The sequence below is a fragment of the Chaetodon auriga genome, chromosome 1 (genome assembly GCF_051107435.1).
Source record: "Chaetodon auriga isolate fChaAug3 chromosome 1, fChaAug3.hap1, whole genome shotgun sequence".
Lineage (NCBI taxonomy): Eukaryota > Metazoa > Chordata > Actinopteri > Chaetodontiformes > Chaetodontidae > Chaetodon > Chaetodon auriga.
In genome coordinates this window covers 30,271,578-30,295,013 of record NC_135074.1, presented here as the reverse complement: position 1 = coordinate 30,295,013, position 23,436 = coordinate 30,271,578, and the positions used below count along the sequence as shown (strand labels likewise).

General features: G+C 46.7%; 1 protein-coding gene across 10 annotated transcripts in view; it reads left to right on the top strand.

The window, feature by feature from the left end:
- The window catches only part of LOC143322663 (C-myc promoter-binding protein-like), a 60,475-nt gene extending 37,566 nt beyond the window's left edge, over positions 1-22,909 (top strand). For 2 of the 10 annotated variants that reach the window (XM_076734018.1, XM_076734001.1), the window contains 21 exons: positions 2,719-2,852; positions 3,568-3,700; positions 4,087-4,293; positions 4,444-4,572; positions 7,100-7,241; positions 8,756-8,884; positions 9,189-9,281; positions 10,453-10,572; positions 10,856-11,005; positions 11,407-12,617; positions 13,825-14,047; positions 14,169-14,272; positions 14,985-15,160; positions 15,390-15,557; positions 16,841-17,021; positions 17,209-17,463; positions 17,840-17,957; positions 18,765-18,791; positions 19,657-19,819; positions 20,110-20,174; positions 20,491-22,909. In XM_076734018.1, the coding sequence (XP_076590133.1) occupies positions 2,719-2,852; positions 3,568-3,700; positions 4,087-4,293; positions 4,444-4,572; positions 7,100-7,241; positions 8,756-8,884; positions 9,189-9,281; positions 10,453-10,572; positions 10,856-11,005; positions 11,407-12,617; positions 13,825-14,047; positions 14,169-14,272; positions 14,985-15,160; positions 15,390-15,557; positions 16,841-17,021; positions 17,209-17,463; positions 17,840-17,957; positions 18,765-18,791; positions 19,657-19,819; positions 20,110-20,174; positions 20,491-20,627 (4,065 nt within the window). In that variant the 3' untranslated portion in view covers positions 20,628-22,909. The remainder of the gene's footprint in view (positions 1-2,718; positions 2,853-3,567; positions 3,701-4,086; positions 4,294-4,443; positions 4,573-7,099; positions 7,242-8,755; positions 8,885-9,188; positions 9,282-10,452; positions 10,573-10,855; positions 11,006-11,406; positions 12,618-13,824; positions 14,048-14,168; positions 14,273-14,984; positions 15,161-15,389; positions 15,558-16,840; positions 17,022-17,208; positions 17,464-17,839; positions 17,958-18,764; positions 18,792-19,656; positions 19,820-20,109; positions 20,175-20,490) is intronic. The other 8 variants (XM_076734042.1, XM_076734027.1, XM_076734061.1 and 5 more) reach the window with 5 other exon arrangements.
- The last annotated feature ends 527 nt before the right edge of the window (positions 22,910-23,436 follow it).

The following is a 23,436-nucleotide window of genomic DNA, read 5'->3' as shown; positions in this document are numbered from 1 at the left end:
GTGTGCTGGACTCTGCAGCTTCAGAGGAGTCCCTTCAAGGCTGCAGTCAGCAGATGTCTTGGCTGAATGTGTGGATACCTTACAGGTAAAGATGGAGTCCCAGTTGTTTCTGTGTGGAACTACATTTTCAAGTTCATGTGCAGTCATTCAGCGGAGTCTTGGTGTCTCTGTCTCAGCCTCTCAGCCTCGAGGAAACCTCCCAGTCTGACTCAGACGAGCTGAATGTCTCTGAGAGACGCGGACAAGGTGTTGTCGTCTCACCTGTCTCACCGTTTTCTGAAGTGCAGAAGCTGCTTGTCAGACAGATTCCTTCCTCATCATCACAGCTGTCTCCAGTCTCTGTGGAGCAGTGCAGGTTGTCTTGCATTCAAAAACAAAAAGCCCCTCACTCACATATCCAAATCCAAACAATAGAGTCACTTTAATCAAACTAAATTGGAGAAATTACACCAACCACAAACAGTTCACTAATTTGACCTAACTTGACTGAGATATTAAATATTCGAATCCTAAAAATATTGTTTTTCCTGTTCTTCTTGAGTTATTAAGATGTTTTTCAGCATCAAGCCAACATTTTATGAGACTCTTATCCGGCCAGGCGTCCTTCTCTTCAGCTGTTTCCTTTAGCACTTCCCGCTGGTTCTCTGCCAACATGGGATATGTAGTCCCTCCAGTGTGTCCTGGTCTCCACCCAGGTGGACATGTCCAGAACATCTCCATGGGGAGACATCCAGGACGTATGCTGATCAGTTCTCTGACTCCAGTCCAGTGCTAACGAGCAGGAGTTGTTCCCTAATCGCTGTCCAGACCTCTGAGCTAACGGACTTTTAATAGTGCGGTTTAATCTGTGCTCAGAGAAGCATCACAGAACATTATATTAGCCTTTGATGTGCTGTGTTAGACACAAGGAAATTAATGAAAGTTTTCTCAGCCAAAAAGGCTCAGACTGAACTAAAGAACACACTTTTGTCTCCCACACTTTACTGCTTTGACTGAGGCTGTTATCAAACTTTAATCGTCTTTAATCTGTCAGACTAACTAGACTAAATTATGGACTTCCAGCTTCACTTCCCTTCCGTCCGCCATGAAAAGAATCATTGCTCGTAGCGCTAAAGCGTGTCGTTAAGCACTTCTCAATTTATGACGCTTCCGTCCGTGACCCTTCATTTTTCATATCCAGCATAAAGCTCAATCCTCCTGCTTCAAGATTCACTGGGAAAAGTCTTATCCGTCAGCTCCGCCGACGTAGCTGTGGTAAAATATGTGCAGTAACTCTAAATGTCAGCGATGAAAATGATAAGTGTCGTCCATTGTGCTTGCCGCATTTCATACGGCCACCTACGTGTTTTTTTCTGGCTCATTTTTAATAAAACTGGAGCACTGTTCGCCCCCATTGGAGACACGCTGGTAGAAACTCAGCTTTACAGTAATTCAGTGCTCCCGCTGAGTTGATTGTAGGCTTTTACCTGCTGTGTATCAAACACACACAGCACTGACTGCTGGAAGCCTTTACAATAGAGTCTGTAATCCTGTAAAATATAAAATTAAACCCTGAAGCACACGGATATACGATGATGTGGTGCGACGACTGGTTGATCTTGAGTCCTTTGATTGTGGGGTTTTTAGCAGTAAGCCTCAGTGCATGGGGTGCATACTCTACCGGCAGAGCTGTCTGGGAACCCCGGATTCGTTTGATTGTGTGAATCAAACTGATTGATGATGCTGTATTAACAAATCAGTTAGCTACTCAGAATACATGGAAGCAGAGAAAACACACAGTGCATAACCACGTGATAAATCCGCCTTATAAGTACAGGTTGGATTGTTCACTGTCCAGTGTCAGATATCTGCAGCAGAATACACTTGCTGCTCACACACTGAGTCACCTCCCCCGAGGTGCAGATTTAGATTTATAGAGTCGACACACTTCGACTGGAGGAGCCATCCGTTAATCTGTGGCCTTACTTTGACTCTTTGGCTCTGTTTGGTTTAGTTTGTGACGTTTCTGCACTTCTCGTAGTTTGAATCACTAATGTCAGTCAGCGCCTCGCACATGTGCAAACATGCACGCGCAGACCACAGACAGGACTGACTTCTGTTAGTCCTTAAAGGGCTGCTCCACCAGTTTTACATTGACTTCATTTAGTTCACTTGTCATGAGGGTTTGGACGGAGTTTGGAGTTTGAAAGACACAAATGTCACCGACTGAAGGTCAAACTAAAGGAGCTTGACTCATATTAGGGACTAAAAGACAAGTCCCCGAAGTTCATGGAACTGCAGTGCGAAATCATTTGACTGTAGATATTGTATGGGTAATACTTTTTTACTGTATGTACAGTGTGTACTGGGGGGGTGACATAGGGTGACAGCAGGGAGGTAGTGTGGTATAACGAAAAAAAGAAAAAGGGAAGTGTGTTCACTCGGGAAATCTAGGTCGCCTGCCGTCATCCTCCCTCTCCTCTTCCTCTCTCAGACTCCTGCTCTCAGGGTGAAAGCTACAAAGCTGTTTTGAAATTATGCTCAAGTTAAAAAAAAATGTTTTAAAGGTGAACCCACCTATGCAAACACTGACATGTTTATTACTCGTCAAAGTCAGGATCGGTGTTGAAGCTCTCACCTGGAGTTCTCCTTGTCTCCATCAGCTGTGATAGATGAAGGGTCACGGTACCAGCAGCCAAACATCTGTGTCCATGTGTGTGTGTGTGTTCTGTTCTGCAGGTGGACGGCGACAGGCCGGAGGAGACCAGGCTGATCGAGATTGATGAATCCCAGCGCAGCGAGCACACAGTCTTCATCACACCTCCAGAGCTGCCTCCTCTGCCTGAGGGGGAGGAATATCCTCTGTGCTACAGGTACAGATGGAGCTGACCTTTCCTCTCAAACGGGAGAATAAATATATGTCTTTTAAACTTTTCTGTTTTTATAACGTTGTTATGCTTCGGGAGCATTTTACAGAAAGTTACTGTAAACAAACTTTCACACCAGAAACTACAAAACATCCACAGACATGAATCATGAGCCACGTCAGAGCTTTAGTCTCTGCACTCTGCTTTAATGTTATGTGTGAAGGGAAAAGATGAACCACTTTGCCGTTAAGTGCCGTCTCTCCACGAGGCTGAAGACAGGACTCACACCTAACAGCAGGAAGAAGATCGGAAAAGCAGAATGATATATTGCGTTGGTTAATTTCTCTCTTGGAACAGCGGATTGTTGACCAGCAGGAGTCCAGCTCCCTCACTGGGACCAAAGCCTGGACTCACTGCTGGACTGTGTGCGTCTGAATATGTGCTATTTGTATTCTGAGCTCATGTTTGGCTCTAAATAATTTATGCCAAGAGATTTTTCTGAAGCACTTTTGTTAAGCTCCCCTGATAATCCATAATGACCACCAGATTTCCAGAATTTATTATCAGCTCTCCTTGTAGATAATTACAAGCAAACTGTATTAATGATCCTTTTAACCTCTGAAGGACTCATTTCACCTGAAATATTGCCAACAATTATTTATTTCCATCGCAGACACAGAAGAAAGTGTGTGTCGCTGATGTTTGCGTGTGTGCTCCTCAGGTACGATGGTTTCCCGGTGTTAAGTCTTGACCTGTTTGACCCTGTGGAGGGCCTGCGGACCCCCTCCTCCCGCCTCGCTGCCAGGCACAGCTGTCCCACCAGCCCTGCCCCCATGTTTAGACGCACTAAGCAGGTCAGCATGGCAGTAACTCACTGCTGTCACGCAATCATTTATTGATTCATCTGTTTAGGCGCTGAGCTGATGGTCTTTTCCATCTTTTATATATTTATTTTGTTTTTTTATTTCTAAGTGTGGAAACTTGCAGCTTGCAATCTCCATAACTGCACAATGTTGATGACAATTAGAAAAATCAGAGTGAGAGTCAAGAGAGAACATAAAATTCGGCATCCATACAGAACTGCCATAAGCAAGCCATGAAAATAAAGTAATAAAACTGGGGCAAGGATGATGAACGATTAGACTTCAGCCTGAAGATTTAGAGTGAAATCCCACATAAACATGAGCCTGATTTGTGCATTAAACAATATCTTTTCCCCACCCTCCTTTTCCACCCACAGGAGATCAAGTCAGCGCAGAAGATAGCCAAGAAGTACTCGTCCATCCCTCAGCTGTGGTCCAAGTGCCTGCTCCGTCACTGCTACGGCCTGTGGTTCATCTGTCTGCCGGCGTACGTGAAGGTGTGCCACTCCAAGGTGCGGGCGCTGCGCACCGCCTACGACGTCCTCAGGAAGATGCAGGCAAAGAAGCTGCAGCCCCCTGACGAGGTACAGTCACCATTTCCAGAAACACGTCTCACTTTTATTCAGCCAGATCGTTTTACACTCATTTCATCACAGCCAGTTGTCGTCTCACACTGTTTTGAGGGTTTGTTGTGTTGCAGCCTGAACAATCACACGCGTACATATACTGTGCAGGTCTGCTACCGCGTACTGATGCAGCTGTGTGGACAGTACGGCCAGCCTGTCCTGGCAGTCAGGGTCCTGTTTGAGATGAAGAAGGCCGGGGTCCACCCCAATGCCATCACTTACGGCTACTACAACAAGGTAAAAGGCCAAAAATAAAGATGTGTGGTTTAAATGCTCTTTTTTTCATGTCATGAAATTACAACACACAGTATTCTCAACATACTCTGCTCACATTTACACCTTTTGTCTCAGAGAAAAGTGCTCTTGGATTTAAAGCATAAAACTCACCTTTAGCTTCCAGCACAGCGTCTCATGTGAGCACTAATAAAAATACATCAGCTGGGGCTCCCAAGTGCTGCAGCATACTGTCGCCCTGGGTGTGGTGTTCCTGACGTGGCCGTGTTAAGAATATTCTGCTGATTCTGCAGCAAGTTTGACGAATGCGTGAACACACCCATGGCGGCTAAATGTCAAACAAATCTCTGGAAGGACTGTCCAATGGGATAGTCCCTTTTCCATCAGCTGTGATGGATGGAGACAATGACTGAGTCAGAGCAGTAAAATACAGCAAAAGTCAGGAGAATTGGCTGTTGAACAGAAGTTTGATCAAGTGATGTCAAGATGCAGAGAAATATCATGAGTTACAGCAGGAATATTCTGAATTAGTACTGCTATGTTATACATGAAATAAAAAAAATAATAATAACATCAGTGAACCTGTGGAGACACTGATCAGATGAAGTTTAGCCTTGGATGAAGGTATGGTGGAAATCTGTAAAGCAGACTGATCGCAGCCTGGATGCTGACTGTTTATTCAGGATAGCTGCATAAATAATTTGATCTAAATTATTACACTGTTGTGTTGCTCCATTACAAAAATTCATTCCTCTCTGGTTGGTAGTTTCCAGGCAGAGACTCTTCATCACAGTAATGCCTCCGCAGACGCTCGGCTTTCAGATGAAAAGGAACATTGTTGACATTTGCAGTTTCCCACCAAGGTTGAGCGTTGTCGGGTGTGATCACACCCAGGTGTCAGGAGGAACCGTGGCTTTGTTATCATGGCAGCCTGCTCCTGATCTGGCATCCCAGGGAGGGAAAAAGTAAATTGGCTGATGTGGGAGCTGGCTGTCAGGAGACGAGGCCGCAGTAAAGGTTGCTCCGGTGTGACGCCTCAGAGGATGTTATTTCATCTAGAAATGGTTGGCTTGGAGGCTCGAGGTGGCGGATTCCTCCACCGAGACGAACGTTTGTGCTGCAGCTGCTGCGTCAGACAGCTGCAGGTGGTTTCTTTCCCCTCTTTAGGTCTTTGAAGTCCAAAGCAGGGAGTGAGGAGGGAAGAGGTTCTGTGTGTGTGTTTATGTACACTCCAACCCTGATTCATAAAGAGCTGAGACGCTGTGTAAAACAAGATAAAACAGGATGTGATAACCTGCTAAACAAAGTCAATGTATTTAATGTTTGAGCTCATCAGCTTTCACAGACTGGGAAAGATGTGGAACGCTCCAAAAACACCTGTTTGGATCATTCCACAGGTAAACAGGCTCATTGGTGACAGGTGAGAGGATCATGATTGGGTATGAAAGAGGCATCCTGGAAAGGCTCAGACGTTCACAGTGAGGATGGAGCGAGGTTCACCACTTTGTGAACACATGAGGGGATAAGGGATGTTACTGTATGGGCTCAGGAACACAATTTCTTTGTATGAGTGAATTCTGTACTTACTTACAGTTTACACAATGTCCCAACTTTTTATGAACGGGGTTGTATTAATTCTGGCATCCGCTCCCCATTAAATTCAGTTCCACACAAAATGGGATCTTTTAATCTAACTAAGAAAGTGGATTTCCCATAATGTCCGACTGTTCTTTCAGAGACGTTGAGTGGAGGTCTAAAATCCAAAGATGTTATGGATTTTGGGTGAAAAAGGAAATCTAGCGTGTCACATCCTGTTGCCAGGTGTTTCCATCACCAGGCTACACTCAGACACGTTCAGCGCAGAGCCTTTACAAACACTTCGATTATTCTCTAAGTAATATTAAGTGGGACTGTGGCCAGAGCGCTGCGCTTCAGTTGTCTTAACATCACTGACGACGTCTGCGGGAGGGCAGCCTCGTTTCACCTGGCCCAACCCCAGAGCTTCACACAGGAGCAGCCAGCGCAATAAAGCCAGCTCTGCTCAGCGGCATACCAATCGTGCTGCTCTCAGGGGGCTTCTGAAGTGTATTTTAGGAGCAGACAGAGACCGTCGAACGTGACTTGGCCACCAACAGCTGCAGCGCTGTTCCTTTTCCTTTCCCGATGTCGACTGTGGATCTAATACGGCTGCAGTTAGAGCCTGTGATGAAAAATTCATTCAGAATGATTTCCTATGGAACAGGATTCAGGCAGTTTGAGCTCACTCGCTTCAAAATGTTCAGTTGAAACTGAATTAATGAAGTTGGAGTTCTCATAGTATTCAGACTCTTGGTGTGTAGTGATTTATTCAGCAGATGAGTATAAGAACGCTTCGTGGTGGAAGATATTCTTAACAATTTGAATTAAAAATGACTCCAACACTGCTGCATGACAATACCATCAGACGCTTTTCAAAGTCATTTGGCAGCAACATTTTTCCTTCATTCATCTAACCTTCCTCCTCCTCCTCCTCCTCCTCTGTGGCGTCCAGGCGGTGTTGGAGAGCACGTGGCCCTCCAGCACCAGAGGAGGATACTTCCTGTGGATGAAGCTGAGAAATGTGGTTCTGGGCGTGGCGCAGTTCAAACGGGCGCTGCGACGTCACGCTCCCCTCACCCAGAGCCCCCTGTCAGGTAACTGCGACCGCTGACACTCCGCACGTCTGAGAAGAGGAACGTGAGGATCTGATCCTGCCAACACTCACAAAAAGTCTGTTTACTGTTGAACCTGGATTTTACTTTAATGCACTGATGCACCGTTAGTTTATCTTAAGAACGTAAATCATATCTGAATATGGCCGTCAGTCCAGATTGTGCCTCGTTCTGGCCAATCACAACGAGCTCTGTCACGTCTGTCACTCACAGCAGCTCACAGCTGCATTTCCTGTAGTTCACAAAGCTTTGCTCCCGGAGCCGTGACTGACATGTTCAGGTGTGTTGAAGCTTGTATAATTATGAAGAGCTTTGAATTTGAGAGGCATCAGTCTGCTCATAACGTGGCAGTGTGGGAAAAAATGATTATCATAGAAGAATAACTTCAACAGAATTAAAGTCAGTTCAGTCTTTAGACAACAAAGTGGAAAACTTTTGGTAAACGTGTGAGATTTAAATAACTAGCAGCAAATAAGAATGAATCATTGAATCTGATCTAATTAGATGATGATCAAACATACAAATATGATCTCAAATAGTCACATTCATGTAGAAAAGCTGGTTGTAATAAGCCACCAGCTGAGTTGAAAGGTGGACCCATAAAACACGAGTGTGTCAGCACGTGTGACTGAAGTGCCCTGCATGCCGGAGAACACCTGCACACCCAGTGCTCGCTAATCCCCGCCCTGCTAATCCCTGCTTTTTTAAGATACTCCCTGTTAGCAGCGTATGCATTGTGTTCCTGAACGCTCCCCCTGAGTTCAGCGGTGATTCACTTTGAAAGAGGCTTCCTGTAAAGCACACTCATCTGCTCACAACACCCAGTTTGATTTCTCTTCATTTTTATGATGTTACTGGTAACAAAATGAGTAATGTCATGAAAAACACATGACTGTAAGGCCGCTCCCATCCCACACATCATGGTGACACAAGAGGTTTTCTTGAAAGAACTGCTGAACTCCTTTTAAATTCAAGTAAATATTCAGTTTATTATTGGAAGCTTAATTTTCCATATGTGTTAAATCATGTACATGCTTTCTTGCACTGACTAAAAGGGTCTCGAGGCTGTGGTGGGAAATATTTAGAATTAATTAATTGTTAGAACTGAGTCAGTCTTCCCCTTTAATTAACCCCAATTTACATGTAGATGTTCCTCTCTATCACAGCTCCATAGCAGGGCCTTTCTAGGAAACCATAGGAAACTAAACAAATGGCAAACCTCTGTTTTATCCTGGTGATTTCATCGTGAAAAAGTTGGTATTTGGAAGAAATTTGTCACGTTTCAACATTATGTATGAAGTATTTTTAAGCTTGTAAACCATCTTTTCTTATGTTATTAGTCATTCTTACTGTATATATCAAATTCTAGAAGAGGGACAGTCAAAACGCCTTTTGTTCATGATATTAAACCCCGTAGGACACACATTGATTGGGACACTTCTTGTGGAGCAGAAGTGGCGCCCGGCTTCCTTTAATGCCTTGTTGTCTTTGGGCAGATGGCAGCGACCTGGACGCTGTGAGTCACGGCAGCCTGGATAGCTCGGCCGACACTAACCTGGCCGAGCAGGGCCCCTACGCCGCTGACTCCGTCAAAGTAGACCCCACTGATGATAGATCTAGCACAGGTACACTCAACATGGCTGCTGCTTGACTCGGTCTTTCACAGGCAGCCATCTTGTTCTACATCTTTTTCTTCTCTCTCAATGACATTTTTTATCCTCCTTCCACATCTGTCCCGCTCTCCGACCGGCCTCTTCCTCGTTCCCCTCCTCCTCTCACACCTCCTTACCTGCTGCCTGTTTTCCACCTTCCTTCCGTCCCCGTTGTCCATCCATGTCTCTCCCTGGTTTTGCGGCTGTGGTTTCTGCTCTGCTCTGTCCCTAACCCTGCCCTTCACTCTGGCCCTGCCTGTGTTGCCCTTGCATGCAGCCGGCCATGAGGGCGGCAGCGTGGGCGCCAGGGCCCCGGTGGCCAACTCACACTGGGGGGGCTCTGAGCTCAGAGAAGCCACCCTCCACCCAGGTAAACCTCTTTGTCAGCCTGCCTGTCTGTCTCTCTCTGGTTACATTTTTCTGCCTCATCTGGCAGCTTTTTTTTTAATTTCCGCCGTTCGTTCGTCAGCCCTTTCATCGTCACGCTCTTCTGTTCCTCTTCGTCTCTGTGGTCTCGCCTCCTCTTTCTTTCCTCCTCTGTGTCATCTCTCTATCCGGCACATCACAGTCTGCTGCTCCTCTCTTGCTCATCTTTCTTTTCTCGCTCCTCTCTCACTCTCGCTCCTCGCTTCACCACAGAGTGATTTGTCATTGTCAATTATGGCGAGTAATTACCCAGAGGCACATTCTTTTTGATTACGGAAATAATTTTAATCACGGAGACAGCACCTCAGCGGGAGACTTCGCCTTGTGTGCAGAAAGTCTGAGAGGGAACCACAGCTCCCGGCACAGCAGGAGGGACGGACCTCGATGTGCAGCTCACTGACTGTTACAGTCCTGGAACGAGTTTTGTCACTCGCCATCAGCGGCGAGTCGCTCCGTACTGTATTACAGCCGAGCTGCGCAGCCTCATGTTTTATTTAGAGGTGACGAGGTTCATTGGAAAGATGAAAGAGGAGACCAGGTCAGCAGGCAGCTGGTTGCCTGGAGACCTGGTGAAGTTTCAGAGACAGATGGAGGAGTTGGCCGGAAGTGACGCAGAGTTCAAGTCTTCACAGTTAAAATTCATCAGCAGCTGTGAAGCTGCGGTGCGTTTCCTTACAGTAACTGTAGATCTGTGCGTGCCCTGAGGAGGACTCTGTTCTTCAGCACGGCTTAGCTGCCTTTCCTCTCCTCCCTACAGCAGTGCTGTGCCTCCCAGAAGTGAGGTGATGAAAGGGAAGAAACACCTTTAGTTTCCTCCTCTCATGTATGTTTCATTTACCTGTTCTGCCACAGTGTGAAGCTACGATACATTCACATCTTTTACACACCAAAAGGCTTTTTTGGTAAATGAAGGACTTTGCCCTCGAAGCTGAACACTTTGTTCAGTAATAGGAGAGGTGTCACGGATTGAAAAATATTTAGCTGGAATAGTTCCTCTGCATAGATTTTCCATGTGTTGTATTTCATATTTCTGTGATCTTGTGGTTAATCAGAGGCTTCAGGGCCTGTTGCGTCCTTCTCATCAAGTTTCATCTGTCTTTCTCTCTGTCCTCCAGGAGATCAGTCAGATTTGGGTTATAACTCGCTGTCGAAAGAGGAGGTTCGGAGAGGAGACCCCGGCGCCCAGGACGCTGCCCCTGACAAAGACGACAAGAAGGAGAGCGACTGCAGCTCCCGTCAGTAGTCTGATCTGATATCACCTGATATTTCTGTCTACTGTACCTTCTAAAAAATGAGTACTTGGCAGCTTCGCGGCCACGCGGGATTTCCCCTTCCTCTGCCTTGATCTTTCCGTCTCCTCCACAGATGATTCATTCATTTTGGTTTCTCAACATCAAAGCATTTCAGTCATGTGCTGTCCTTCAGTGGATTTCTTTTTTAGACGCTGCAGTTTTTCAAGCTGTGCACAGAGTAAAAAAAAAAAAGACTGATTTTAAATTGTAATTTTTGTGTTTGTAGTGTCGGAGACAGAGAGCACGAAGGGGAGTAAAGACTGCCTCCCTCAGCTGGACGTGGAGGTCCACTCCTCCTTCAAGTCCCGTGGCATTGTTCGCAGCAGTTTTCCGTACGACGATTCGTCCTGTAAACCCAAAAGCTCCGCCAGCGCAGGTAAAAACCAAAACTTAAAGAGATTCAGAAGTTTTGCACAGCAGTGGGAGGAGCTGGGAACGAAGTGCTTCTCCAAAGTCTTTTATGATATTCTCCATGTTCCGCAACATAAAAACACAGACCTTCAGTTTGAGCACTTGACTTGTTTTGAGAATGTGAAAGTGATGCTTTGAACTGCTGGATGTGTTATCTCCTCTGCGGAGCGTCGTCTTTACCCTCTGCTCTTCATTAGCAGCCCGTAATATTTTAATGCAGTGGCTGTTTTTGTATTTAAGTCCAACATCACTTCATGTTGTCTGTGCAGAGTGAGACCCTCATGTCTGAAAGCCCAAAACAGCTTCTCCCACTTTGTAACTTCCTGAACCAGCTCCATGAGTCTTCTTCCCCTCCTTCTCTCTCAGGCCATGTTGCAGGTCTCCTCTTCACTTCCTCCCTGGATGAGATCGGTGAGGTCCAGACCAACAGTTTGCTCAGGAGACATAAGAGCGCTCTGGAGGAGGTGGTGGGCAGCGCCAGCAGCGGCTTGGCTCTTGACTGGCAGGGCGTGAGGGGCCGCCGGCTGAGCGGTGACACGGTGGGCAGCAGCGGCAGTGGCACCACCGTCCTGGGGCTGGGTATGAGCCAGGGTGAAACCGATCCAGATAAGATTGCAGGACACCTGGGCGCAGACGTCAAAATTCTCACAGGTACCAACTTCAGTAAGAATCAGAGGCCTCGCTCACTGGCTCTGGGGGGGTTAGAGGGGGTGGCTGCCAAGGCAAGCGCTGCCAGGAGTCGTGATCACAGGGAGGAGGAAGAGGAGACGGAAGGACAGGACTCCAGTGATGAGGACAGAACTAATACAGAGGCCATTTTTGATTTGGAGGACCTGGATTTGGACAAGCCTGCAACAGGGACGGCCGTCAGCTCTCACAAAACCAGCAAACCTCATAAGAAACTTGTCGAACGCAGCGCCAGCTACAGTGGCATGACCGCCGAGATGTCCAGAGGAGCCGTCAAGCGCACAGGCATTGAGATGGGCTACGACCCCCTGTCCCTGCTGGCGGCAGAGTCACAAGTCGAGGAGGAAAGTGAGGATCAGTACCCGGAGGGGGACGAGGCCAGCACGCCGAGCGCCCGCAGGCACCTCGCCAGGGAGATCGAGCTCTACATGAACCACATGGGCAGCCCGCTGAGCAGCCGCACACCCAGTCTGGACCTGCAGGACCCAGCCAGCCCCCTCCTCCTCCACCCCTCCTCACTCTCTGCCCCCCGCAGAGCCAGCCTGCCCCACAGCTCCCCCCTCAGGACCGCTGGAGTACCACGCTCTCGCACCTTCCACCCACCCTCGCCCTCCCAAACCATTTCGCGCCAACGCCTGTGGTCGTCGCCTCCCTGCCGCAGCTCCAGCACCACCCCCAGCCCCAGCCCCCGACCCAGCCCGTACAGGGAGAGGACAGATAGGATGAGCCTGGCGTCTCCTTCACCCTCCTCCTCCTCTTTCGCTCTGGACACTCTGCTCACACCGACGCTTGATGTATTCAAGACCAGTGTGTTCTCTGCTGGGAAGGGCGTGGCGGAGAAGGCGAGCCGCTGGTATTCCCGTCTCGCCACATACACCACACCTACCAAGGTACGGAGTCTAAACTCACTGCTGTGTGTCAATGCAAAGCTCCTTAAGATCACTTATATCAACTTATGATGCAAGTCTGAGATGTGAATCTTATTCTGAGAGAGCTGCAAACAGGTGATATATCAGACACATCTATCAGTGTCCAGTAATATCACTGCAGGTATAATCTGCAGTAAATGGGCGAAACACTGTGTGCCTGTGTTTTAGTGCTGTACTAAATCTGTTTGAGACGCACACTGGAGCTCTCATATAAGCAGCGGTCTAAGACGAACCTGCATTTGGCGAGCTGCTGCCATCTTGTGGCCTTTTGTTGTGTAAAAACTGCTCTGTCGGTGTTCCCACAATCCTTCAGCACTACGACATTTTTCAGAGGCTAACCTGGAGTCACATCCTTTGTTCTCAGCTGAGATGGAGCTGAAATGTAGAAGTTTGTGGGTTTGCTGAATTTTAAATGCTTAAATAGCTGATTACTCTGCTTTTCTGGTGGTTTAATGGAATATTTCTAGAATTGAGGGCAGCACGTAGAGTTTCTGTCTGGGTTTTCTCTGGGGGCTTCGGCCTCCTCCCGCAGTCCAGAGACACACAGGTTTGGGACTCTAAATTGCTTGTTGGAGTGAATGTGAGCAGGAATGGTGGTTTGTCTGTATGTGCCAGCCTTTTGATGAACTGCAGAGCTGTCCAGTCGAGACAGATGGCCGTCCACCCAGAACCTGGTTCTGCTCGAGGTTCCTGCCTATTTTCGTTTTTTATTTATGCCTCATGCGGCCTGTCTTTGTCGTCTGTAGGGCTGAAAATACGCCAGAAAGTCACATTAAGATTATTTTGATAGATTGAAATTGTGATATTAGTCATGATTTTAGTGGGAAGGTTAATTATTGCATTTCATTTTCACTGAGAAAACGTGAAAATGATGATGATAATGTGCTTTTTTCTGGATTCTGTACCAAACAAACATGCTCCTTTATGTCTGAGGAGTCTCATTTTTAGGCCGGAGCTCTCTGTACCACACAGTGCTTCATTTATAATTCTGTGTTGTGACACATTTGACCCAAAAATTGCAGCTCCTGTGGTTTGGATGCTGCCCTTGGCCATATTTTGATTAAGTTCTTAGTGCTGATCCTCCGTTGCTGTGCGTGTTACAGTGTAAACATTAGCCTCCTGTGCAGTCTGACGACGTTAACCTGCTGCCTCTCCTCTGTTCATCCAGGACGGCCACAGTGACCGACTGAGTGTGTCCTCCCTCGGGGTCGGGGATCCAGACTGCTCCTCCCTGCTGGATGAGGTGGACTGTGGGGAGAGGTGCGTGGTCTCGCCGCAGAGGAACGGCCCCATGGGGCCCCGCCGGAGCCCCAGACGCAGCCCCCTCCGCAGCAGACTGGACAGCCCCACCACAGCCTCCAGCCTCGGGAGACCCACGTCTCTGCTCCCCGGTAAGAGGGAGCAACAAATTCTGACTTCACAGAAGTTTTGTCATCTATTTTTTATTTATATTTATATATGTCCTGTTGGTGACGCGTGTCCTTCTTCTGTATCGTCATGCGTTCTCATCAGGATGTGTCCTCTCGCCTCCTGGCTTCCCTCTGCCGGACAAGTCGGACCTCGGCTCCTCACGCTACACCAGCAACACCAGCATCTTCAACAACTACGCCATGGAGGTGAGACTGCAGCATGGAAATTCAGCTATCATGTCACATTAGTCAAAGCTTGGGTGTGTTTTCCTGATTCTACCTTATAAAGTATATTGTGAGTTCTTCCTGCTTTTTTCCACTTTGTGCTTCGCTTGCAGCAGACAGCATCTTCTTCACAACTCAGAGTTTTCTTGGCGTTGATTTGTCACTTAGTGGCTGCTGGCTGATGCTCGCATGCTCCAGGGATGAATTCTTTCATGGTTTTTCACTCCGAACAAATAATTTTAGAAACAGCTTTCATAACTTTCAGGAATGACAAACTGCTTTGCAAACTAATCGTAAAGATTCTCCCTCAGCAGATTATTTCCTTTCGCTGGTATTTTTGGCTGCAACAGTTCACAGTGTGATGAATCTGAGGGCATAGCAGCAGACTGCATGGCGGTGGTACAGTGTTGTGTTTAATTAACTCATGCAGCGTCCATAAATTTATCCTCAGCCTTTAATCAATAAGAAATATTATCCAGGCTGTGACATGTAATCATACTGATAGTGGAAACATACATAAGAGCTTTCAGAAGTGCTCCAAAGGCAGTAAAAATGAAATAAACAGTATTGATGAGCTCTGGTCTGTCAGCTCACCTTCCTCGCTCTGTGTGTGTGTGTGTGTGTGTGTGTGTGTGTGTGTGTGTGTGTGTGTGTGTGTGTGTGTGTGTGTGTGTGTGTGTGCGTGCACGTCCAGCTGCTGATCTCCAGCTGTTCTCGCTGTAAGACGTGCGACTGCCTGGTGTATGACGAGGAGATCATGGCCGGCTGGACGGCAGACGACTCCAACCTGAACACCACCTGCCCCTTCTGTGGAAACCCCTTCCTGCCCTTCCTCAACGTGGAGATCAGGGACATGCGAGGACCCGGCAGGTAGACGACGATGACTTAGTACTGATCTGCTGAAACGCTGCAAAAGTCAGCTAATTGTCATCAGGACTTTGTGAGTGTAGTTTGATCTGGAAATGTCAGAGTGGCCTGGAAATAAACCGTCTCTGTCCGTCTCATAAAAAAATGTCCTCGGCCTGCAGATGGTAGTCACCTGACTTGACCTCCCTGGATGTAAATGTAAAACCTGACCCCTCCTCTCTCATCTCCACAGGCTTTTCCTGAAGGGCAGCCCATCGGTGGACGAGGCGATGACCTCATCGTACTCGGCCTCCACAGGTTTGGACACAGGGACGTCCACCTTGTCCACCCCCTGTCCGACCACAGCCGTCTCCCCTCCCTCCCCCGTGATCGCCGTCCAGGACTGCTCAGCGAGTGGAAGGTACATCACGTTATTTACATAGCTGCTCCTCATCTCTGCCAGCAGGCTAGCAGCACGGGGCTACACTGCTAGCATAACACATCCGACCAAACTGTCTGTGATTCAGTTGCATTGTGGGTAATGCAGGCGTCAGGTTTTGACAAGAGGAATGTGTGGAATTAAAATCTGTGGTTCTGCAGAATCAGTTTCCTTTAAAAAACTGTCCATTGTGAGTCCAACAGTGTCGAAGGAGAGCAGTGATGAATTGGTGGAGTCGTGTGTTTTGTATTCAGGAGGAGCTGAAACACAAATCTCTGTGAATCTGCAGAACCTGCGCTTCCTTTGTAGAATAACCACACGTCTTTTGGTCCTCCAACCGTAGTATTTTAAAGGAAAAAAGCTGAATTAATGTCAGACATAATGACATGTGCACACTGTGTTTTTGTCCCAGAAATGTCTTTAATGAAGTGAATTTCAAAAAAACTGTTGTTATCAGAGTTATGGGAAACAAACAAAGAGGAGTGAACCACACAACGCTGGTCCAGCCAATCAGCAACAGGTGGCGCTCATTCTCATGCACAGGACAACAGGAGGAGACTGTGCACACAACGTTTGATTGTTTATTGTTTGTCCTTGTGTGTTAAATATCTTAATCTTCTTAAATATCTTCTTGAAAGCCATGTGACAAGTTGTTGGTTGATTAATGTCAGCAAGGCACTGACTGATGTTAGCAGTGTGAGTCTGACAGCAGCTGACATGCTGACATCCATCTCAGTGTCAGAGCTTTCAAACCACAAAACCAGATACAGATTTACCTCAGAATATGAAAAATGAAAACTTTTTTGTTATGTGTACTCAGATGTGCTGCATGATTTATTAATTTTTCTCCAGCTCATCTTCATTCAGCCAGTCCCAGTTTGTCTGATTAAACAATGCTTTTGAAGCAGGAACTGCAGCCACACGATCCCATCTGCATTGTAAAAGAGCGACGTGAGATTATCTGCAGCACCTGGTCCTAACAAAGCTGTGTGTGTGTGTGTGTGTGTGTGTGTGTGTGTGTGTGTGTGTGTGTGTGTGTGTGTGAGGTAATGAAATGTGTGAACAACAGGGTTGAACAGTGCTTGATATCCTGATGCCCAGACGCTGTGATTTACTGTGTTTTCTTCGTGTTTTGGCTGAATATTGTTAATGTGATCAGAACATTTAGACCCTGTTTTTTCCATGTGACCATTTCTGAGAACGTGACACCAAACCAGCCCTTGATCTTTGAGTTGAGTTGTGTTACCAGCTGGCCGTCTTCACAGGACTCGATCGACCAGGGCTCAGGGTATCCACATCCCCACAGACCGCCGGCAGGGGGCGCTGTCCCCCGGAGCGCCCATGGCCCGCAGCGTCAGCGCTTTCGGTCCTCTGGAGGAAACATCTCGGCTCAACCGCTGCGTGCCGACATCAGGCAGCCTGCCGAGCCGCCTCAACGAAGCCACGGTGCGTCTCAGCTCACGCCACTGATGTTACAGTGTTGAAGTTGTTCAGTGCTGCTCAGCTGAAACTCTGTTGGAGCCTGAAGTTTACACGGCTCAGCAGATCTGAAGACAGGTTTCATACATTTTACAGACAGACCAGAAAACTCCAGTTTGATTTATCTTACCTGCCTCACTTCTGTCCCGCCCAGGACCCCCTGAGCATGGAGTGGCGGCTCCACAACCCGGAGCCGGTGACGGTTCCCTACCTGAGCCCGCTGGTGCTGTGGAAGGAGCTGGAGAGTCTGCTGGAGAACGAGGGCGACCCGGTGATCACAGAGGCCGACATGGTGGACCATCATCCCATCATCTACTGGAACCTGGTCTGGTACTTCAGACGGCTGGACCTGCCCAGCAACCTGCCCGGTCTCATCCTCACCTCCGAGCACTGCAACAGAGACTCCCAGGTCGGACACGCACGCACGCACGCACGCACGCACGCAGGCACGCACGCACGCACGCACACAGACCAAAAACATGCTCATTCGGTTAATTGGTGACTCTAAATTGTCCATAGGTGTGAGTGTGAGTGTGAATGGTTGTATGTCTGTCTATGTTGCCCTGCAATCGACTGGCGGCCGGTTCAGGGTGTAACCCGCCTCTCGCCCATTGCCAGCTGGGATAGGCTCCAGCCCCCGCAACCCCGAAAGGGATACGCGGGTATAGAAGATGAATGAATGAATGAATGAATTTGAAGTAAAGGTGTATGAGATAATGGAGGTTAGATTAAATGAATCAGAGGACACAGACGACTGACTGTCCTGCTCTCTGGGTCCTCGTCAGGTTCCTCGTCACTGGATGTCAGAGGACAGTAAACACGTCCTGATCCAGATCCTGTGGGACAACCTGAAGCTGCACCAGGACCCGCTGCAGCCTCTCTACATCCTCTGGAACACATACAGTGAGTCACATCAGTAAATTCACAGTACAGGCAAGTTTTTACAGGGAAGTCCTAAGAAACTGGAATGAAACATCAGTCATCCTCAGAGCAGCAGAAGAAAACAGAGAAATGTGAGTGAAGAGGAGATCTGTTTGGATTCAGCAGAAGACGACTGAGATCAAGAAAATGTCGTGCGTCCGTCATGTTTTCTACGTGGTGTTGTTTTCCTTCATCTGAGGTCTGACAGGCGCTCTCTCAGTTACATCATCTCATTGTTTCCTCTTTTTATGGCACCTGAACGGAGAGTTAGCGCCACCTGCTGTTTATCTTGACAGTAATATTTGCATAAGAAAATGTGCATTCATTTACTTTTTTTTTGCTGATTTTCTAGAAATCTGTTTGGAATTTGTGTTAAATTTGGATGAAAACTTCGTGTAAGTGTTTCCATCCAGATGTTTTTTTTTGTTTTGAGTTTTTTTTTGCATTAAAAAACTTGAGTGGAAACGCTCGAAAAAAAGGCAAAATAAGACAAAGTCAAACCGTAAATAAATCATGACGTGCATCGAGTGTGCCTTGAGCGTTCACTCAAGAGGTTAAAAATGGCAGCGATGAAGAAACTGAAGCCTTCCTAAAGAAAACAGAAACAAATAGAAACAAATAAATATCCCTCATTTCTGTCACATTTTCTGCAGTTCTCCATTGTCGGAGTTCTGAGCGGAGCTCTTTGAATGGCGTGTGCGGCTTGGCGTCTGGTTATTTAATGTCGGCGGAGGCGTGGAGGCGGCGCTGATCTCTGTGCTAACAGCCTGTCTGCTCTCTGTCTTCCAGGACTTAATTGTACTCTGTTGTTAGAGAGTGAGTCTTCTTCTCTGCTGCAGACTCCCACACGAGTCCAGCTGTGTGTGTCCTGCTCTGTCTGAGGCCGCCGCCTCCTCTGTCCTGTGTGTCTTTGCGTGATGCATTGCAGTGTCGTCAGCCTTTACTCTTCATGGTCTCGGTGTTTGGAATGAACGTCTCTGCAGTGTGAAATCTGACGATCGCTTTCACACTGTTGACGTGGAACGTGTTTGTCTCAAATACAGCTCTGCTCTGTATTTGAACGCAGGTTTGCATCTCTGGTGAATGTGTTCGCTTGACATGGACATCCAGTCTTTTTCTGCAACTTTTAAAGATGGACGTTGTTGTAGTACTTAAAGGGCTGGGTACTGCACACCAGACACACCCTGCTGGTACTCCACAGTACCTTTAGTTTGTATTTCAGTGGTTCATTTTCCATCATCTTTCAGTCAGCAGCATTTAGAGGCACACACTCATAAATCAGGTTCCTCTAAACTTAAATGTCGTAGCTGGTAAAGACTTCATGTGTAGATCAGTGAGGAAACATCTGTCGCTTTGTTGTTGTAACACAACTAAACTTAAAATTCCTGTTTTAAAAATCAATATTAAACTAAACTGTGGCATTTAGCGGCTTCTAGCTGTGAGAGTTTTGCAGATTGATCCCTGTTGTTAATGTACTGGTTGCTCAAACACAGTTAGGAAGAGGGATAGAGTAAGTAAAAACTATCCAACGTGCAGTATCTGTCAAATACTGCTTCATACCTGTACAGATACCCAGCCCCAAGTACTTTTCATGTGAGTGAGAATCATCCTCATTTTGTGTCGCTGTTGCGTGTCCCCGCGCTCACACGGCGGCTGAACTAACGCTCGTGTGTCTCTGCAGATGTGGGTTACCCTCTGTCCCGGCCGGTCTCGGAGGAGGAGAAGCCGTTCAGCGAGGAGCTGCTGCAGAGCGTGGTGAAGAGCATCCAGAGGAACGACGTCAGCCGGCCCATGGCTCAGCTGCTGCAGCTGCTGGGACAGACGCTCGGGGTCAAAAGGCAAAGGTCAGCGCTGACACGTCATATCAGGCTCACTTATTCATTCAAGTCGCACCTCACCTCTGGAACCACTGTGGTGCGTTCAGGGTCGAGTCGACAGGTCGTCTTCATGGCGTACTTGAAGTGATTTTCCTCCCAAAATCTGTCTTTGAGTGTCAAACGGTCAACCTCTTGAAACGCAGCTGTATAAAGTCTCATGTTCTTTAATGTCAGTATCAGGAGTTATTTCATACTTCGACTGTACTGCACTTCAAAGGGAAATATACTACAAAGACACATCTGACTCTCGTCCTCAGGAGTTTGTACAGGGACGTCCTCTTCCTCTCCCTGGTGGCTCTGGGAAAAGACAACATTGATATTGGTGAGTCATATTTAAAGTTTCAGTGACTGCATGTCATTTATATTCAAGCTTTCATTAGTTTTTGCACGAAACCTACAGACTTATGTTTGGTTTAATTCCAGGAAAAAAAAATAAGATTGAATTTAATTTAAATCTGCATGAATCGATTTTTACAAGCACAAAAGACGCTGAAACACCCCATGGAGCTGAGGGGAAGTGTTCAATCCTTCGATATCTCTGTGCTCAGTCACGTGACGATGGAAAAACTCTGATCAGAGCAGCTGTTAGAGCAAACTGAGAAAAAGCCTCCACTCACGTCCTTCTCGTCCTCCCTCAGACGCCTTCGATCGGGAGTACAAGCTGGCGTACGACCGCCTCGTGCCGAGCCTGGTGAAGCTGACCCATAACTGTGACCGTCCTCCCAGCACGGGGGTGATGGAGTGCCGCAGGACGTTCGGAGAGCCTTACCTGTAAACGCTCACCTTCTCACGCCAGGAGCAGCTTTAAGACGAGCTCAGGAAACCTGTTGGAGGACTGAATGTGCACTACGGAAACGTTTCGGGAAACTCAGCGAGCGATCGAAAAGGTACGGCTGACAGCGCTCAGCGTCATGTAGCCCTGAACAAAAAAATAAATAAATAAAAGTTTTACAGACTTTATCTCAACGAAGCGATGATGGAAAAATACGACGTTCATGAACTTCACCCAGTCGAGCGACGCTCACCTGGTTTCTTTAGAAATCCTGTGAAAAATCCACGAATAATCCTGTAAATACACAGCAGTAGAGGTTTTTTTTTTTTTTAAAGATGCAGCATTTATATTGTATAGTCGTACAGAATATGAAGACTAATATTAGCAATATTTTAACTTGAACTCTATTTATACAAAGCAAGCTTTATTTATTGTCGTGTTTGTCGTGTGGTCGCTGTCGTCGACCTGGACGCTGACTGCTCACCTCCAGCTAACTGAAGACATGTCGCTGTTTGGATTATGTGTGTAAAAAAAGAAAAAAAGACATTTAAATTAGAGCTGCAACGGTCAGTCAGCGTTTCAGTCGTTATTCACGTGTTTCCAGGGTGAGAATCTGCTGTTTTATGGAACATCTTCAGGTTTTGGACTGTTGATCAGACAAAACGAGCAGATTTAAGACATTTTCTGATTCAGCTGGACGGTAATTCATATAAAACCTGTTTCATTTGTTTCATAGCTTTGTGCTTTTTGTGCTTTTTAAAGACTGCAAACATTTCATAGACAAAACACTTAACAGATTAATCAATCAATTGGCCAATAATGAAAATAGTTGCAGCCCTAATTTGGATGTTCGAAGCCACTTTTGAAGCTGCCTTTAATGTTAGTCCAGCATCTGAACCTAACGTCCGCTGCGCTGCCTCAGCCAATCACAGCACTGCTCCTTTCATCCTAATGTAAAGTTTACGAAACACTTTGAAATATTTCTTCATCATGTGATGAGTGAGTCCTCTTCGCTTTGCTGCTCGTTAATCTCAGTGTTTCTGTTTACATGAGTTTCTGCTTTGAGCGACACTGGCAGGTGAATTTAAGGTTTGGAGAAAAGTCACTACGGTTCTGTTTGTCCTAAATCTACAGAAGCTGCTCTCAAATATTAAACCAAATAAGATGCAGGCGGTAACTTTTCTGTCAGTGCTGACAAGCAACCCTTCAGGGTGGATTAACACACCTTTGAGCAGCCATGTTGGAGGTTTACAGCTCTTCAAGGAAAACTCTGGTGTGTATTTCTACTTTAGTTACGTACTGACGCCACTACAGCGAAGTCTGACAGGACGAGAAACACTCGGTTTTCCTGCATCGAAAAGGAAACGTGCAGCAAAATGTTCACAAACTTGATATTTCAGGAGGAAAAGAGCTTTACCCCCACAGTCATGAATTATTTACGTATCTGAGTTTGTGCTTTTGTTTTCGTCTGTGGTACAAATTGTTCAACCAGCGGGATTTTATGTTTTATAACCACTTATTGAATGTCTGTGTTGGGCCTGTGGCAGTAATGAACGACTCGACCCTCAGAGCAGGTGAAGGGTACAAACTGATGAGCTTTGAGTTGTTCCTACGAGGCGACCTTTGATTTCTCTGAAGTGCATTATTGAGATTTTATGATTGTCACCAGTTTGTTTTTACCATCAAATGTCTGTGAAAAGCTCCGAGTGCAGCTTCACCTCCATCGTATCAAATTAAAACCAAAAAGGGATCCTGGTCTCAGTGGCCGCGCTGATGACGCAGGAACAGACGGAGCGATTCGTGTGTTTTCTGGCTCGTTTCAGCACATATCAGCGTGTTCGAGAGCCTGGAGTTCAACCAAACAGACTCTGGATTGAACTGGATTTCGTGTGTGTGTTCATGATGACCCACGCGATGGTTGACGGAGGACCCGGAGCTCATGAGGGTCTCATGAATGTCAACCTTGCGTGTGATTGGTGGTCAGTAAGCTGCACTTTGCCCCTGAAAAGCGAACCGACTGTTTTCATGTGGAAAATCTGGTCGAGCCGACCTCGAGGTCAGAAAGCTGCCGCTCACCTGTGGATCGCCGTCGTGTTTAAAAGTTGTACAAATGAATGATTTTGCAGAATCTGGGGCCGTGTACATTTGACCTCGCCCTTTGTAGAAATCATTTTATAACAGTTTATTCACACATGTGCAAAGGTCCTTTTTAGATGTGGTGAAGGTTCTGCTCAGCGACCAGATCTGCAGGACTGTTGAACTGTAAATAAAATCACTCACACTCACTGTTGACTTCTTTTTCTCTTTTTAAAACACTTGTGGAGTCAGAGCTTCGGCAAAGCAAGTATTTATGATCTGCAGAGCATGACTTTGACCACTAGTAGCGCTATGGAGCAATGATTATTTATTATTGTAGCTAGTTTCACATTATCGTTAATGATGTGACGCAGCATTAACACGCTAAGAAACGTAGCAAAGCACCTACAGCAGCAGAAAACGTGGACGTGAACAGAGTTCAATCAGCTTTGCAAATGTTTTATGGGGAAATAAATGTATTCAACGTGTTTGTTAGATAGCAACGTGCCAAATGCTGTCATGCTGCTCTTCTCCCTGTGAGCTTAAATGCCAACATCCAATGCTACATGTGTGTTAGCATGCTAAAGTTAGCATAGAGTGCAGCTAGCTGTCAGTTGTTGTTGTGGAGGGAAATTTCTCAGTTGCGGTCAACGCTAACTTTAGCATGCTAATGTGCTACATGCACGGGATGGTGGCATTTTTGAACATTACTGAGAATGAACTAAATAAGTACATA